Source organism: Grammomys surdaster, unplaced genomic scaffold (genome assembly GCF_004785775.1).
Source record: "Grammomys surdaster isolate TR1022 unplaced genomic scaffold, NIH_TR_1.0 126546, whole genome shotgun sequence".
Lineage (NCBI taxonomy): Eukaryota > Metazoa > Chordata > Mammalia > Rodentia > Muridae > Grammomys > Grammomys surdaster.
In genome coordinates this window covers 13,026,252-13,041,011 of record NW_021621338.1, presented here as the reverse complement: position 1 = coordinate 13,041,011, position 14,760 = coordinate 13,026,252, and the positions used below count along the sequence as shown (strand labels likewise).

The following is a 14,760-nucleotide window of genomic DNA, read 5'->3' as shown; positions in this document are numbered from 1 at the left end:
TGTCAGTATTGAACTGAACAAAAGAACCTTGGGCAGCCTGTAAAAGCCAGGTAGATAACCCTGCCCCTTAATTACTACCAGTAATCTTAAACTAAAGTTGGCTTCTGGTTAGCCTGCAGGGGTCACTACAGAGAGGGGGCCATACTTTATTCCAGCCCACCAGGTAGGCACCTGCATGGTGGGGGAGCCCAAGTGGTGATTGAATTCAAATGACAGGCGATTCATTTAGGTCATCACTAAAATGTTCTTAGGTATGATCCTGCCTTTACAAAAATACCTGTTTCCCACAAGAGAAACTGGACAAACTGCATTTTGGCATTTCTTTCAGAGCAGAAAGAGTTCAAATACCAGCACTTAATTTGCAAAGGAAGAAGTACAACTGGCCCTAGCAGGAGGGTTGTAACCACATGCCTTTCTCCATGCAAAAGAACCTCAGTGGAGATCTCTCCTGCGCCTTTGAAACTGCTCAGTGTGGGGTCTGGTGACGTTTCTAGGGAGTCAGTACCTCCACAGATTAAGCAGATGGCACTGAGAAGGCCTGTTTCTGTGTCATCCATTTCCAAAGGCAGGAGCTGGTTGGCAAAGGTGAACACAAGGTCAGTCAGAGGACCGAAGCCAGCATTGTGCATCTGAGTTCGATTTAGTGTAAGGCCATCAGAGAAAGTCATGGTGTCTTGCTCTGGGGTATACCTGGTACAAATTCTGAGAATCTGGAAGAAAAAAAAGTATGCATGTACACTCGCTGCATCATCTATGAGGTCCTGTCCTGACAGCACTGACCAGATATATGGCAGAAGAAACAGCAACTCCCAAGGAACCTGGGTCACATGGACAGTATGCCCCACTGTTGACCTTAGTGGCTTCTTTCATTAAACATTGACAGATGTTGAAGAACAGAGCTAAAGTTATTCAGGGAATAATAATACGTAGAACTCATATGTTGAGAAATAACTTTTTACTAAAATAAGTCATCATTTGATTGAAATATCTATTTCCTGAGTACTTACCTCTCAGGCACTAAGCCAGGTGCTAGGGCAAAGAAGATTAACAAGATTCTATTTTCAAAAGTTTAGTCAACCAAAAATAAGTAAGGATGATCCTTACCAACTGTGATAGCTAATCTTCATGTCAACTCTATGGGATCTAAAATTGCTATGGGAACACACACACTTCTGGGCATATCTAAGAGATGGTATTTTAGAAGAGCTTAACTTCTAAAATCAGACAAGATGCACCCTGATGTGAGTGGCACACATCCCATAGACTAGGAGCTTCCAGATTGAAAAAAAGCTGTCATTTTCTTGACTCTGGGCACAAACGTAACCAGCTGCCTCACAGTCCTGTAGCCATGGCTTCCTTATCATTGTGGCTTGTATTCTCAAACCACGAGCCCAAATGTTCCTCCCTTAACTTGCATCTTTCAGGTATTTGGTTGTAGCTACAGGAAGGTAACTATAACAAGTCTTTATTAGATACTTAGCATGCACCAAGCGTGCACGCCCTATACCCAGTCTTTCAGATGAATGTCCTATAGTTTACAGATGAGGAACAGTAAATCTGGCTCAGACTCAGGGAAAGACCTCTCACAATGCAGTGTGTTTGTAGCCACACAGGCAGCTATCATACAACACACAGGAACAGAGGGGTTAGGAGAAAGTTGGGGTCAGAGTTGGAGAGAAGGTGCCTGCACCCCACTATGGAGCATAAGCAGATTCCCTGCTCTAGAAGCTGCTCCTCCTCGTGCTTATTGTTACTGGCCAGACCTCCATGTGCTCCACACCCTCTACTTAAGTACACTGTCACCCCAGAGAACTTCAGCCTTCTTACCCTCACCACCCTAAAGGCTCCAGGTCTGGTGAGCTCTGACAGTCTCTAGTCCTTCCCTAAGAGCTGTATCCAGTGGACCCCATGGAGCAGGACCTCCATGAAGCAAGCCATGTACGCCCTGTTCCCTCTGGTAAGCAGAGGTTAAATTACCTAAGAAGAGTGTCCACCCAGGGGTGGAGGGAGCCTAGAGGTTTTTCCTGACATGATTCAACTGAGGGTGGTTCCCTAAAAGCCCACCACTATGTAATGATCAGTAAGATGAGTATGAGAGGAAAAATCTTAAGGTGGTATGCACAGTAGTCCCCAGAGGGACACAGTACCTGCCCTTACAGCCTCTTTACCCTGGCCTTAGCTCCATGGTTTAAAAACAGACGCTGGAAGCTGTGGTTGAGGAATTCCCCATTCTCACAGGTACCAAAAGGGCCATACACAGTGCTGCTGTGGACTGAAGCTGCAGCCCTACCACTGAAAGTACTAGGTGTTGGGGCCCTACTTCTAGAGTATGAGGCAGTAGACATCTGGGAGACACGAGGACACAGCCCTGAAAAGAGATAAGTGCCCATTAGACAGGAAGGGACCACAGAACTCAACCCGGTGAGGAAGCAGCTGGAGGGCCTGTGCCCTAAGACCTCAACTGCAGGGCCTGAGCCTGGGTACCCAGCCTCCAGACCTGTGAGCAAGGGGTTGGGATCTGCCTGGTCTCTGATTTAATAACTGCATTAAGTCAAAGGTTCCCTAGACTACAGGTGGTGGCCTCACAAAGTTATGTCAAGGGCTAGGTCAGGTGTTTCCATATTCCCTGTAGTCAACTTCAGCAGGGAATCATTATGGCCTTGAGCACCTGCAAAGCTATGCTATGTGTAGGTTGCAAATATCCCATGGGGCTCCAGGGCAGGGTGAGAAGGGCTCGTGAGCAGAAGGAGGGAGGATCTCTGTAACGATTGGGCTTGGTTGGTCTAGAAAAGGATATACAGGTGCTAGGAAGCAAGCCATCACCGAAGGCCAGTGAGGAGTCACTCTCATGATCACATGGTGTGGTAGGGGTTGGGGGAGGTCACAATGGAGAGGGATACAAGGAAAGTCCTATCAAATCCCAGAGACCCCTGAATTTTTGTCAATTCAGTGAAATTCTAACACCTGGAAAGGGCTCTCCAGATCTAGGAAGCAAATGGGAAGTGGCCTCCTCAGAAGCTCCTGGAAGCCCCCAACTCCCTCCTCCTTCCTTCCTGACATCTTCTCTTTCCTCCTACCCCCTCCTTCCTCCTAGAATTCATAAAAGATCCTACCAAGATGTCCAAGCAGGCGGCCTTTAGCAGGGTGATCTGGTCTGCGATGGTCAGGCCCGTGAAGCCCGGCAGACGCTTGGCGAACTCCACGATCTTAATAATGCACTTGGTGGCCAGCTCACTGAATTTGTCCCAGAGGCCCAAGTCCAATCGGACCCGGTGGTCAGCGCTGGAATTCTGAGAGGGAGGGAGAAGAAAGGGAGGAGGAGAATGAATGACAGCATGCTATCAGGCGTAGGGATGGGATGCTTCCCATGAGTAGGCTCATACTTGCTTTCTCTGAGCAACCTCCGATTCCTGCTTTCAACCTGCACAAGTTTCTCACATTAGCCACAAGACAGCCAAGGAGCAAATGAGGGCAAGTTTCCCTGTGTGCTTATCTACTCCTAATGAAGGAATGATACATCGACTGTTGTACAGCTAGTGAACTGTAGCCTCTAGACATTGATCATCACTGCTTACTACTGCCATGTGGGTATCCTGAGGGAAAACATGCCACCAGCTTTAGTCTAGCCTAGGTCAAACTTGAGTCAGATGAAGCTCCTGGATCTGCTCATAGGAGACACAGGAATATGGTGAGCACCACTATGGGCATGCTGAGCCCCAGGAACTATGCAAAGCTAAGGAGCCGCCCAAGACATTGCACAGGAGCAGTTGCGGAGAGGAAGCCAATGGTCAGTGATATTACAATGCTCAATAATGGCTATTCAGTGAATGGGAAGGTGCCCTCAACAAAAGGGAGGAGACACTCATCTGCAGCAGCCAACAGCATTGTACTAAAGGGAGGAAGGTGGATGCACAGGATCAAGGCATCGTAGAAAAGGCATGATGTACTGGTGGAGAATGAGGTAATGCCTTCCGGGGACTGTGGGTGGGACAGGCTGTCACAGGTGAGGAGGGACCTTTCTATAGTGTTGACAATAGTCTGGAACATCCCAATTCATACATCCTTAGAAGATGATGCATTATATAATGAAAATTACACTCCAGAAGCTAAACTCAGACAAAACAAGCTATCTACAAGACATTTATTGGTGGAGGTGGAAACCTTCTCTGAGTTCCATTTCAAGCAAATAAAGAAGGAAGACTAAGGTTTAGGAGAAAGTGCAAAGTCTGAGTGGCAGAGTGTTCAGAAGGCTTGCTTTATTTAACAGTGGCACTGTGGTTTACTAGCCATCCTTAGAATATATATTGAGGCACGCAAGGGTAGGATGCCGGCAGCTTGGTATGTACAACAGAATAAACAGAGTATTAACCACTGAGTCAGGGAATTTAAGGAGCCAGGAGGTGGCCGACAGTGGCCACAAGCACCATGGCAGGGGCACGATGGAACAGAAGATGGCCTGCAGTGACAATAGAGCTTCAGTATACTGTCTAGTTACCATGATGCACTGAAATATCTCCTAAGAGAAACAAAGGTCGAAAAGTGACACTCAACAGTGTATGATGTCACAACTAAAGGCTTGGGCCTTTCAGGTTCCTAGAGCTACAGAGGTATTAGCTATTGCATCCATGGGGTGAGTGTCCCAGACACCTCCTGCCTACCATCTCCTCCTTCTTTCATTATCTCTCTCAGAACTTCCTCCCTCATCTCTGTCATTATCTCCCTCATCTCCGTGAAACTAGAAGCCCAAATCACTATGGTGATGGGAGGCAATCTGTCCCCCGCTCATGCTGTCCCCACCAACTCTCAGCTCTATCTTCTCATGTCCCCTTGCTTTACCTGAAAGTTGGCTATGGCCTAGCCTCAGGCCTTTGTACTGTGAATTTCCCTTTCGAGATAGCTGTCTCTCATCTCTGCATCATTTACTCCCTTGAGTCTATGGTCAGCTTAACCTTCTGTTATACCTTCCTTGGCCTTCTATCAAAACTGCCCACCTTCCAGCGTTCTCCCCTTCAGAGCCTGTGGCTGATTATAGTGCTCACCTCTAAATCCCTGGGTTGCTTCCTGGTCTACACATAGTCCTTGGCCCATTTGCTTTGCTTGTCACTGCCTATCATACAGAAGACAGAATCAGCACTGAGTGGAGCCCAGTTGAGTGATAGTCTCACAAGCCTTTGCTTGTCTGAGAACAACTGTCATTGTGTAGAAGAGGCTATTTCTCTGGTAAGTAGACTAGACCTCTTTGTGAACTATGGAACTCCAAGGCAAACTGAAGCACACAAGGAGAGATTAGGTTCCCTAGGCCTGGTGTGTGGCCCTCTTTACAAATGCTCCTAGCTCTGCAAAGGCAATTATGCATTGTAAACCAATGGCTTCAGTGCCCTATTTCAGTCATATTGGTCCATAGAAGTTCATAAAGCTATCTTTACTTCTCAGATCAGTAGGAGTCCAGAGGAAGAATGTGAAGATGGGAGTCTAAAGAAGGCCTCAGAATAGTGGTGGCATTGTGGCTTCCACAGAGTCCCTGTGGAAATAAGCATGCATCCTCCAGATTAATTTTATGTCTCCCTCAAGGATCTTTGTGGAACACAGTACACTCGGGGGTATGTGTGTGCAAGATCAAGGCAAGCGGCCATTCGGGCTATAATTAAATTTAATAGGCAGTTTATCCAGTTCACAGAAATATGCCATGGAAGAGAAGGACAGAGCCGAGCTTGGTGGGAAATCACTTTACAATGGAGTATCCATCTGGAAAAAATGACATTGCTGGATGCAGCCAGTGTGAAGGAAATCTTCATCAGCTTTGGATGAACTGCTCCATCATGCAAGATGGGGAGTGGGAGGGGGGGCTATAGTCCCTTCTATTAAAACAGCGGACAACTCAGTAAGGGCCTGTCAATCTACCTCATGATTATGCAAACTGAAGGCAAAAGGCAGTTAATAAAACACAAAATAACCCCGTGTTTTATTACCCTGACTGCTGGATTCATAGGCATGAGGCTTTAAATGACTCCTATATTATCTTCCAGCTGTGGTAGGGGGAGAGTATGGCCTGCTAGGGCTGGTGATGAAAGCGGCTACTGTGAGCACTGAGTGGGTTGAGGGGAGAAGATGCTCAGAGCAGGTGAGGATGTGTTATGAGGAAGAGGAAGGAAGAGGAACAGGAAGGAGAGCAGGTTGAGCCAGGCCTTGATTGCTGCCTGCTTAGGAAATCCTCCAGGAGAATGTACATTTCCCAAAACTCTGTGCTATGCTGTCCCCTAGGCCTTCTTGGGAAAAGTCCAGCCCTGTCAATCCAGTTAAATGACACCTTCTGCCATGACGCAGCCCTTCTGTTGTTTCTCTGGCTGGCATCACTTTCAAGAAAATACTAACCAATGGAAGTAAGATTTCCATTGTCTAAAAGCCCACTGAGGGTCAATTGGAGTTCCTGGGCAGGTCAGTGGCTTTTTTTGAGAGTCTTTAAGCTAAGGAGTGAAGTGGAAAAAAAAATTCCCTTTCTTTGTGGAGCTGTGGAAAAAACCCAGGGCCACATGCATGCCCGGGGAGGACTCTATACCAAGCAACAGCCCAGCCCTGCTCCCCTGAGTCAGGGTCTCAGTGCAGCCCAGACTGGCAGTCATCTTTGATCTGAATCCCAAGGGTTGGGATTTTGGGTATAGGCTACAGAATCTCTTCAGAAGAACTGAGTTGAAGGTCTGTGGGAATGTCGTGCACCTCTCCTGAGCAGCCTCCCTTCTTAGTCCTGGAGTCACTTGCCTATCCTAAGAGTACCCTCCAAGTCCTCTTGGTGGAGCGGTTCTGTCTTCTGTATTTCACCCTCAAGAGCCAGGCACCATTACAGTCCTGTTTGGCTGAAAAGAAGGCTAAGGTTCAGAAAAGGGCAGTGACCTGTTCTGGGTCCCTGAATAAGCAGAGGGGAAAGTATTCACCCATCCAGACAGATGGACTATGGCAGCCACATTTTTTTTTTTTTTTTTTGGTGTTTCATCTCTTTTATTTCCTGGTGAGAATTCAATGTCCCTTAAACTTTACATTGTGTTTGTAACTTCCTTCCTGGTCGGAAACTCTCATGAGATAGCTACAAAGTCCCAGCGCCATCATGCCAAGGATGTTGTAAGTGAGACTAGCATCTTTCTGGCCAGTAAACATGACCTTAGATACAGTATGACACCACGCCCATTGTCCCATAACTGCCATTCATGGCAGTGTGAGAACAAGGGCAAGCAGCAAGAGTGCCAAAGGAGACAGTCTTCATGAGACGCTTAGGAAGGCAACAATGTTTCCTAAACCAAGCAAAGGTAAAGACAGCCACCAAAGGCAGAAGGCAGGGATGGGGAACCCTGGGACTGTCCCAGGGCCCGCTTGAGTGAAGATTTCCATTCCCCTGGCCTGAGAGGAAAAAGTAATGCTACTTCAAGTAGCTCAGGGTGTGAAATTTTTCTGAGGTAGCTCCACAAGACCAAGACAACGAGAATTGAGTACATCTAGCTGGAAAGTAGCAGGCAGAATGGGAACATGGCAGGCAGGTGTGTATGGTACAGGAAACTGAGATCGAGGAAGTTATGGACTGGTTCAAGGTGACACCTCTTCGAGGCAACAGAGGGTATCAGAACTCTGTCTCCTGACACCCCAAGTATCCTACCCCAACCTGGGTAGTACAACTCCCTTAAGGAGTTAGCCTTCCTGAGTTCTAGGTTTTCTCCTCCCTGGACAATCAAACATGTGATTTCTCTAAAAAGCAAGCGATGCCTAGAATTGCTTACACATCTTGCTGTTGTACCGCTTGTCTCCCAGAGACAAGATCTTATCTGGTAAGATCATGGCTCTGTCTGTGGCCATTGTTCTGGGTGTTAAAGCTCCTTAATCTTCATGGTTCAAGTTTCCAAACCTCGGCCAGGTCAGCTTGTGTCCCATGAAGCCCCACGAGTGGGTGAACAGCGGCACATGCCAAAGTAGCCTGTGTTCCTAGGAAACTAGAGTCATAGTTGCCAACTCATTTTTCTGGAAGCCAAGCATGTGGCTCTAAATGATGTCAAGTTACTCACAGGGTCCAGGGGACAACCCTCTACTCTACATACTCTTTCTGCCAGAAACTGCATAAAACTAGCTTAGACCCTTTACTCACAGGACCATTTGGCTACACATGAAGACTGTTCCACCAAAATTACTGCTATAGAGATGAAGAGCCCAGGCTTAAGGGATGATTTAAATGCCATCTAAGTAGTATCAGAGATAGCAGAGAGCCTGGTGGTGGGCTTCCGGCTCAGGTCTGGGGTAGATGGTGGTAGGTGTGTATCTGTGTCCTTGTCTTATCCGTTCTGGTTCTTCCAGGGATCTGCTAACATGTCCCTAATTGACTATATTTTAAAGAATAAAAGCTACAGTGAAAGATTGGCAGAAGTGGCTGTCTGCTGTCTGATTCTTCCCTGACCACTTACGCTACAGGCACCTGACATGTGTGCTACCCCAGGAGAGGGGCAGGAAGTTTCTTGCCTTTGAAGAAGCAACTGCCTTCCTATAAAAAGACTTTAACAGATGCTGAATTTGGATCTGGGAGCTTTCAGAGGATGTGCTGGGGCTGCTGTTGTTTATGTGTATTCCCACCCACTTCCAGAAAGGATCTGAAGTCCCTCACACTGAAAACAAAGTCAGATCTGGGCAGAGATGTAAAACTAAAGGAACAGTCTGTTGGAGGGAGCTCCGAGCACTGAAGGACAGGGATACACAATCCTGAAGACTGTACTGCGGCCCAGCTGGGAGGGTCTGGCCTCTGATGAACTTATTATTCCTCTCTCACTCCATTGGAAAGGTCCCTAACCAGAGTGCTTGGGACAATGGTTGCCAGGAGCCAGGTGGGCTGGTTTATGGTGTCTGAGTACTTGGTCTTAGGCAGATGCTATTTCTGAAGAGTACGGAACCATTCAGAGATAAGGTCTAGCTAGAGCAGGAGCAGGGTCACTAGAGGATAAACTCTGCAGGTCATTTCCAGCCACTGTTTCCTGTGATAATGTCTGCTTTCTGGCCACTTCAACCATACTCTCCTGTCCCATGAGTGTATCAACACATTCTCCCCACCTGCCCTGCCATGAGTACCCCCACCCACTTCTGTACGATGCCAAGTCCTCAGAAACTGTGAGCCAAAAGAAGCATTCCCTCCTCACCCCAAGTTGCTTCTGACAGGCATTTTGTCCCTACAACATAAAAACAACACAGCAGATTTGTCCCACAGCGGCATACATGGGAAGGGGTCCAGGAAGCAGCATGGATACCCCTCAGCCTTAACTTTAAAACTAAGATTTGGTTGTGGTTGCTTATCTGGAAGGAGATCCCAAGACTCCAGGAAAGGGAATAGGAGAGTCAGAAATGCCCACCATTGAGATAGCCAGGGCTGGACCCTGCTGAAGAAGGGCAGCAGGAAAGACTCATCATCCTGTTGAGGTAGTGAGAAGGCTGGGGTGTCTCTCCACTGAGTCTGTTTATCTGAGGTTGAGGGCTGCCTCTAGAGAGTTGAGCCTTATATCAGAGTGATCTTACTGAAGCAAAGGCCACACTTGGATATGGGCCCCCAGAGGAGGCAAACGCTACCTATTGTAACTAGGTCATTTCATCTAGTTATCTTGTGAGTCAGGGTATAGGGCTTGTGTGAGCCATGTTTAGACACCTCCATGTGGAGAAGAGTGAAGGTCCCTGGTCAGTGGAACATGGCCCCTGGTGTGGTTATACTCAGGGTTACACTTCCAGCTCTGCCTCTCTCAGTCCTCTTCAGGGGACCTGCCTCTTTTTCCTCTAAAAGGATGACCTTGCCTATTCTGGCTTTAGGAGTTTGGTTTATTCATGGGCAGCAAGGACTACCTGTTGTCTAGAGCTCTGCCTAGCCCATTGCATAGGGTGCAGTTTAAGTCCCGTGTCAACTACTGGACCACGAAACACAGGAAAAAGTATTCAATTCTTTTATAGCTTGGCTTACCCGTGTGCATATGGGGCCAACAGTCCCTACTTATAGGGTGCTCAGAAGGAGAAAGGGATGAGGGTCCTGATTATGGTTCCTGTAAATGGTGACTACTTGGTAAATATGAGCTGCAAAGATGACAACCACCATAACAAAGACTTCTGATTTGCTCTCAAATGTGCTCCATCATTTAGATGTGGAAAGACAGGAGCCTCTTCTGTCTGTGAAGGCTCTGGAAGTTTTCCTATTTCTTACTTCTCACTCTTCTGGCATAGTCTGCCATCCCACAGGATGCTATTTCCTGGCTTTGTCCTTGGCCCCAGCTAGAGCCGATGTCTCCACTTTTAGTTTAAGACTCACCTTGACACTAAGCCAGATACAATGATATGGTGCCTATAACACCATTGCTGATAACCATCTCCAAAATTAAGAAAGATGCTCAACGGCACTAGTCATAAGTTAATTACCCACTGTGACGGCAGAGCCTCAGTCAGTTCCCATCCAGGGGATGGGGATGGGTTTGGTGGTGTTTCTGTCATGTCCTGGCAATATAAGAGTTCCAATTCCAGAATTATTCTAGAAATTATCTCATTTCAACCTCCTAGCCATGACAGCAGCCCAGGGACAGTTGAGACAGAAGTCATTTGCTCACATCACCTACTTGAGGAGATCTGAGCAACCTGGGACACGTGGCTTGTGCTCTGATATACCTGTGCTTTCCAGTCTTTGTGTCTTTTCCATGTGAGTATGACAATTTCCTGGAAGCATCCATCCTTGTCCTACTCTGGGCTAGGACAGTGAGCCCCAACACAGTGGGGACTGGGCTTGGCCCAGCAGGCAGGCTAGCATGTCTGCTTCTCTTGATGAAGGCAGAAAAGGCCCCCAAATGTCATTCTTGGCCATGGCTTTTCAGTGTAGGCTGAAGAGAGCTGTCTCAGCATCCCAGAAGCTTGTGCAGCCTTCCTACCATCCCCAGGGGGCCGGATTCTGTGGCTTCTCAGGCTCCCTAAGTGCCTCTGCTGCCACAAACTCTGGAAGTGGCTCTCCATCCCTCTTAGCTTCCACAAATGCAAACTCCTCGGCTTGGCCAGGAGACCCATTGCCTTGCACTGCTGCAGCTTCAGCTCCCACAGGAGCCTCGGGTCCCCTGGGCATCCACCGGGTTGTCCTCTTGGCCTGCTCTAGCCACCTCTGCCATCTGCTGGTGGGGAGTAATCCACGCACTGGGCACCATGGACTCCTAAAGCGTGGTTTCAAAGTCCCTCTCCACTGTCCCCGCTCCTTCCTGGCATCATCACTGAATCTTTTTTTATTTTATTTAAGACTTTTATTAACAGGTGCTTGCAGTTTGTTGATGTTTTTGAAAAAATCAAGTTGTAAGCTTTAATACAAATTAAAAATGAAGTTCTTAAAAAAAAAATCTCAACTTGACCAAATATGAAACAATTTAAAAACTGTTAAAAGTGTACTGAGTAAAATCAGGCCTTTTTTTTTCTTAAAAAAACATGTTTGTTATTGCCAAAAAGAGACATCTTTAGGTAAAAATAATAGAAACCCCATGCTGCATAGATAATGCATAGATAAGTTCTAATGTTATCTGGTCAACGGGCAAAAAGCAAGCACTTAAGGTCTTCAGCCCCAATCTTCGTTCATTTCTTATTGCTGGAATTTCTTACTCATTTCCTCTTGTCGGATGACCAAACCGGATGACAGTAGAGATGGTAAGACAGCATTTACTCAGCCCCGCCCTGCTCAGCCTCGGGAGCGGACGAATTCTCAGCATTCTCAGCAGGTGGATCGGCTGCTTTTGTCTCTTTGCCATCTTGTGGTTTAGGGTTCTCTGGGCATTTGTGTTGTGATTGAAGTTGAGGTCAGCAGTTGTCTGCTGACCTTGGGTGTCATCTTGATTTTCTTTGTCCTCTTCATTGCCATCCTCTCTAGGCTGTCTTTGGAGAGGAGGGCCCCTGCAGAATCGTGGTCTGTAACCCCATACATAAGTCTGTATCACTGATCTACCTTGCTCTCCTATACCCTAGTTGTCAGCATCCTTCATCACTTCTCCTTGCATAGGGCGTTGGAATACTGTGGTCGATGCACATAGGGTCTCCGCATGTAGTAAGGTGGGAACCTTCACCTGCATTGTTGGGCCTGGCCTTCAGGAGCTCTTTCTGATCCTTCGTTCTTTCTCCCACTTTCACCATTCTGGTAATTTTGCTGGTAATTGCATGGAGGACCCCTATGACATGGATAGTGTCTATAATTTATAGCTTGAGCAGAACAAAATCCCCCAAAGGAGACACAAGCATAAATAAATTGTGCTGCCACTGCCCAGCATGCATGCCACCACACAGTAGGTGCTCATGGATGAACAACCGCCTTGGGCCCTGTCCCGGTGATACATGTCAGGGAAAGAGGCAGCAGGTGTCCTAAGGGGCTGACAGACCAGTGAACATATTTGCCAGCCCCAGGAAACTGTATGGGAACTACGTGTGTGCACAAGAGCCTGTGCCCACACCCCTGGCATCTTGGGCAGCAGCTCTTACCGTGGTGTATTTACCCAGCTGGCAGAGTGAGGGAAAGGTTTCCTGGTGGGCTTTCCGGATCTTCTCTGTGAGGTCGTCTAGCTCTGCTGTCATCTCATAGCTCTCTGTGCATTCCGGCTTTGAAGGCTCCTTCTTTTTCTTGTTCCTGTCATTCCTGACAGCTGGAAAAGAGAGATGAGAGGTTACAGAGGGTCAGGTTATGCATCTGGACAAGAAGTCTCCATTCCCAGATCCTTGGAATAAGAGCAGCTAGAAAAGAGGGAGCAATTCACAGCTAGAAAAGAACGACGGCCTGGAGCGGAACCATGCCTGTTTTTCCTACTATGCAGTGTGCACACTTCAGTCTGTGTAAGCTAGATCTGAAAGGCATTCCCATGGAAGCTGCATGCCTTGAGTGGGAAGTGTCATAACGGTTGTCCTGAGTGACTATACTACAAGGACCCTGTCCTGGCTAGGATTTTGTTTGTTTTGTTTTTGTCAACTTGTCACAAACCAGAGTTATTTGGGAAGAGGAAATTCAATGAGAAATGCCTCCATCAGATTGCCTGTAGACGAGCTTGTAGGGCATATCTTTCATATTAATGACTGATGGATGGGTGGGGTCCAGTTCACCCCTGGCAGGTGGTGCTATATGTCATAACAAAGCATGCTGAGCCAGACACAAGAGCAGGACAGTAAGCAGTATTCCTCTAGGGCCTTCCTTTTGGTTCCTGGTTCCAGGTTCCTGCCTTGATTAAGTTCCTGTTATGACTTCCTTCAATGATGTACTATTACCTGGAAGATGAAATAACCGAACCCACAAGTTGCTTTTGGTTACAGTATTGATCACAGCAAAGAAACCCTGACAAGGACAGGTCCCCCAGCAAGGTTGCTTCATAGCAAGTGGAGACTATCTGAAGAGTCTCATTTATTTTCTTATTTACTTTACTGGCTGCTACCTGAAGAGATTCTGCTTGAGGGTGACAAGACTGTTGTTTATGTCCCTTGATGTGTTATTCTTACATTTCTTGTGTTAACCGTATAATATCCCATTACTTGGGTTATTTAAAACAGTATGAAACATTTAGCTAAGATAACTGTCTACTCATGTACATGTACATTAACAGACACCCAGTTCCAGGTCACTTGTGGCTGGCTGGACCTCAGAAGATATGGGCCACCTCTCCCTGCACATCTCAGCCCAATAGGACACTGGCACATAGTAGTATTCAGGACTAAGGGCTATAAGATAGCCTCCTTTAAGGGCCAGATCTTTCCATGGCTGTGAGTGAATGCCATGCCAAGCTCTTGGCTAGAAGCACTTGGAAGGAACCTGAAACCCAGGGAGCCGGATAAGTGATACCAGATCACACGAACCCTCCAGGGAGTCTGTGTTCCCTGGGGTGTCAGGACCGAGGCTGCCCGGATGTGTATGATGCCAGCCTGACCAGGGCATGTGTGATGCAAGATGACCCAGGGCATAATCTGATCTGCCTAAGAGGATTTGGCCTGGATGTCTCCCTAAGGGCACAGAGGCCAAGAGGACACGGACATGCAGTATCCATACTAGGAGAGTCCTCAGGCCCTGTGTGTGCAGGAGATGAGGGCAGAGAAAGGGAGACATGAAATGGAAGGCTGGGTAAGGAGAAAAGAGGATTGGAGGAAGTGAGGGCAGCCAATGGTACAGAGAGAAATCATTGTCTGTGTAAGTTGCAAATTGGGCCAGGAGGGACCACTGCTGGGTGGGAAGAGGAGCACTTCGTGAGTGTCTTGATACCTGAACCTGGAAGTCTGATCACAGAACTCACATAATCCCCTTTCAAGGAGGCAGATCTGCCAAGTTCTCTCTTTACCGGATCTATTTACTACCAAGGAAGTGGACACATGGGAGAACACAGGCTGGCGCCTGGATTCTCAGGCCCTGGAACAGAGCTGTTCACAGTGGAGAGGTAGAGCCCCAAGCAGGGGCTTCATGCTGGTCCCTTGTAGCTCTGAGACCAGACAGACCTTCCTTGGAGATGTGGAGAGGAGGTGAAAAGCCTCACATTGTAAAGTGTGCATGTGCGAACAGAACACTGCAGAAGCAGTATGCAATAAGATGGGCAGCACAGTGACAAACTGTGGTGTCTAGGCTTTCCCAAGGGATGGTGTTTTGCCAGGGAGAGGATACTGTATCCCAAAGGCTTATGCGTAGGTATCTCAGGCTCTTGTACTAGACATTAGACCCCTCCTTTGAACTCCAAGACAGAGGTAAAACCTAAGCAACAAAACAGCTCCAAGGGAAGTCTG

The 14,760-nt window shown here is 47.5% G+C and overlaps 1 protein-coding gene across 2 annotated transcripts in view; it reads right to left on the bottom strand.

The window, feature by feature from the left end:
• The window catches only part of Rarb (retinoic acid receptor beta), a 339,811-nt gene that overhangs the window by 3,718 nt on the left and 321,333 nt on the right, over positions 1 to 14,760 (bottom strand). For both annotated transcript variants that reach the window (XM_028760673.1, XM_028760674.1), the window contains exons 4-6: positions 12,493 to 12,653; positions 3,114 to 3,290; positions 506 to 710 (exon numbers count right to left, since the gene is read on the bottom strand). In XM_028760673.1, coding sequence (XP_028616506.1) covers positions 506 to 710; positions 3,114 to 3,290; positions 12,493 to 12,653 — 543 coding nt within the window. The remainder of the gene's footprint in view (positions 1 to 505; positions 711 to 3,113; positions 3,291 to 12,492; positions 12,654 to 14,760) is intronic.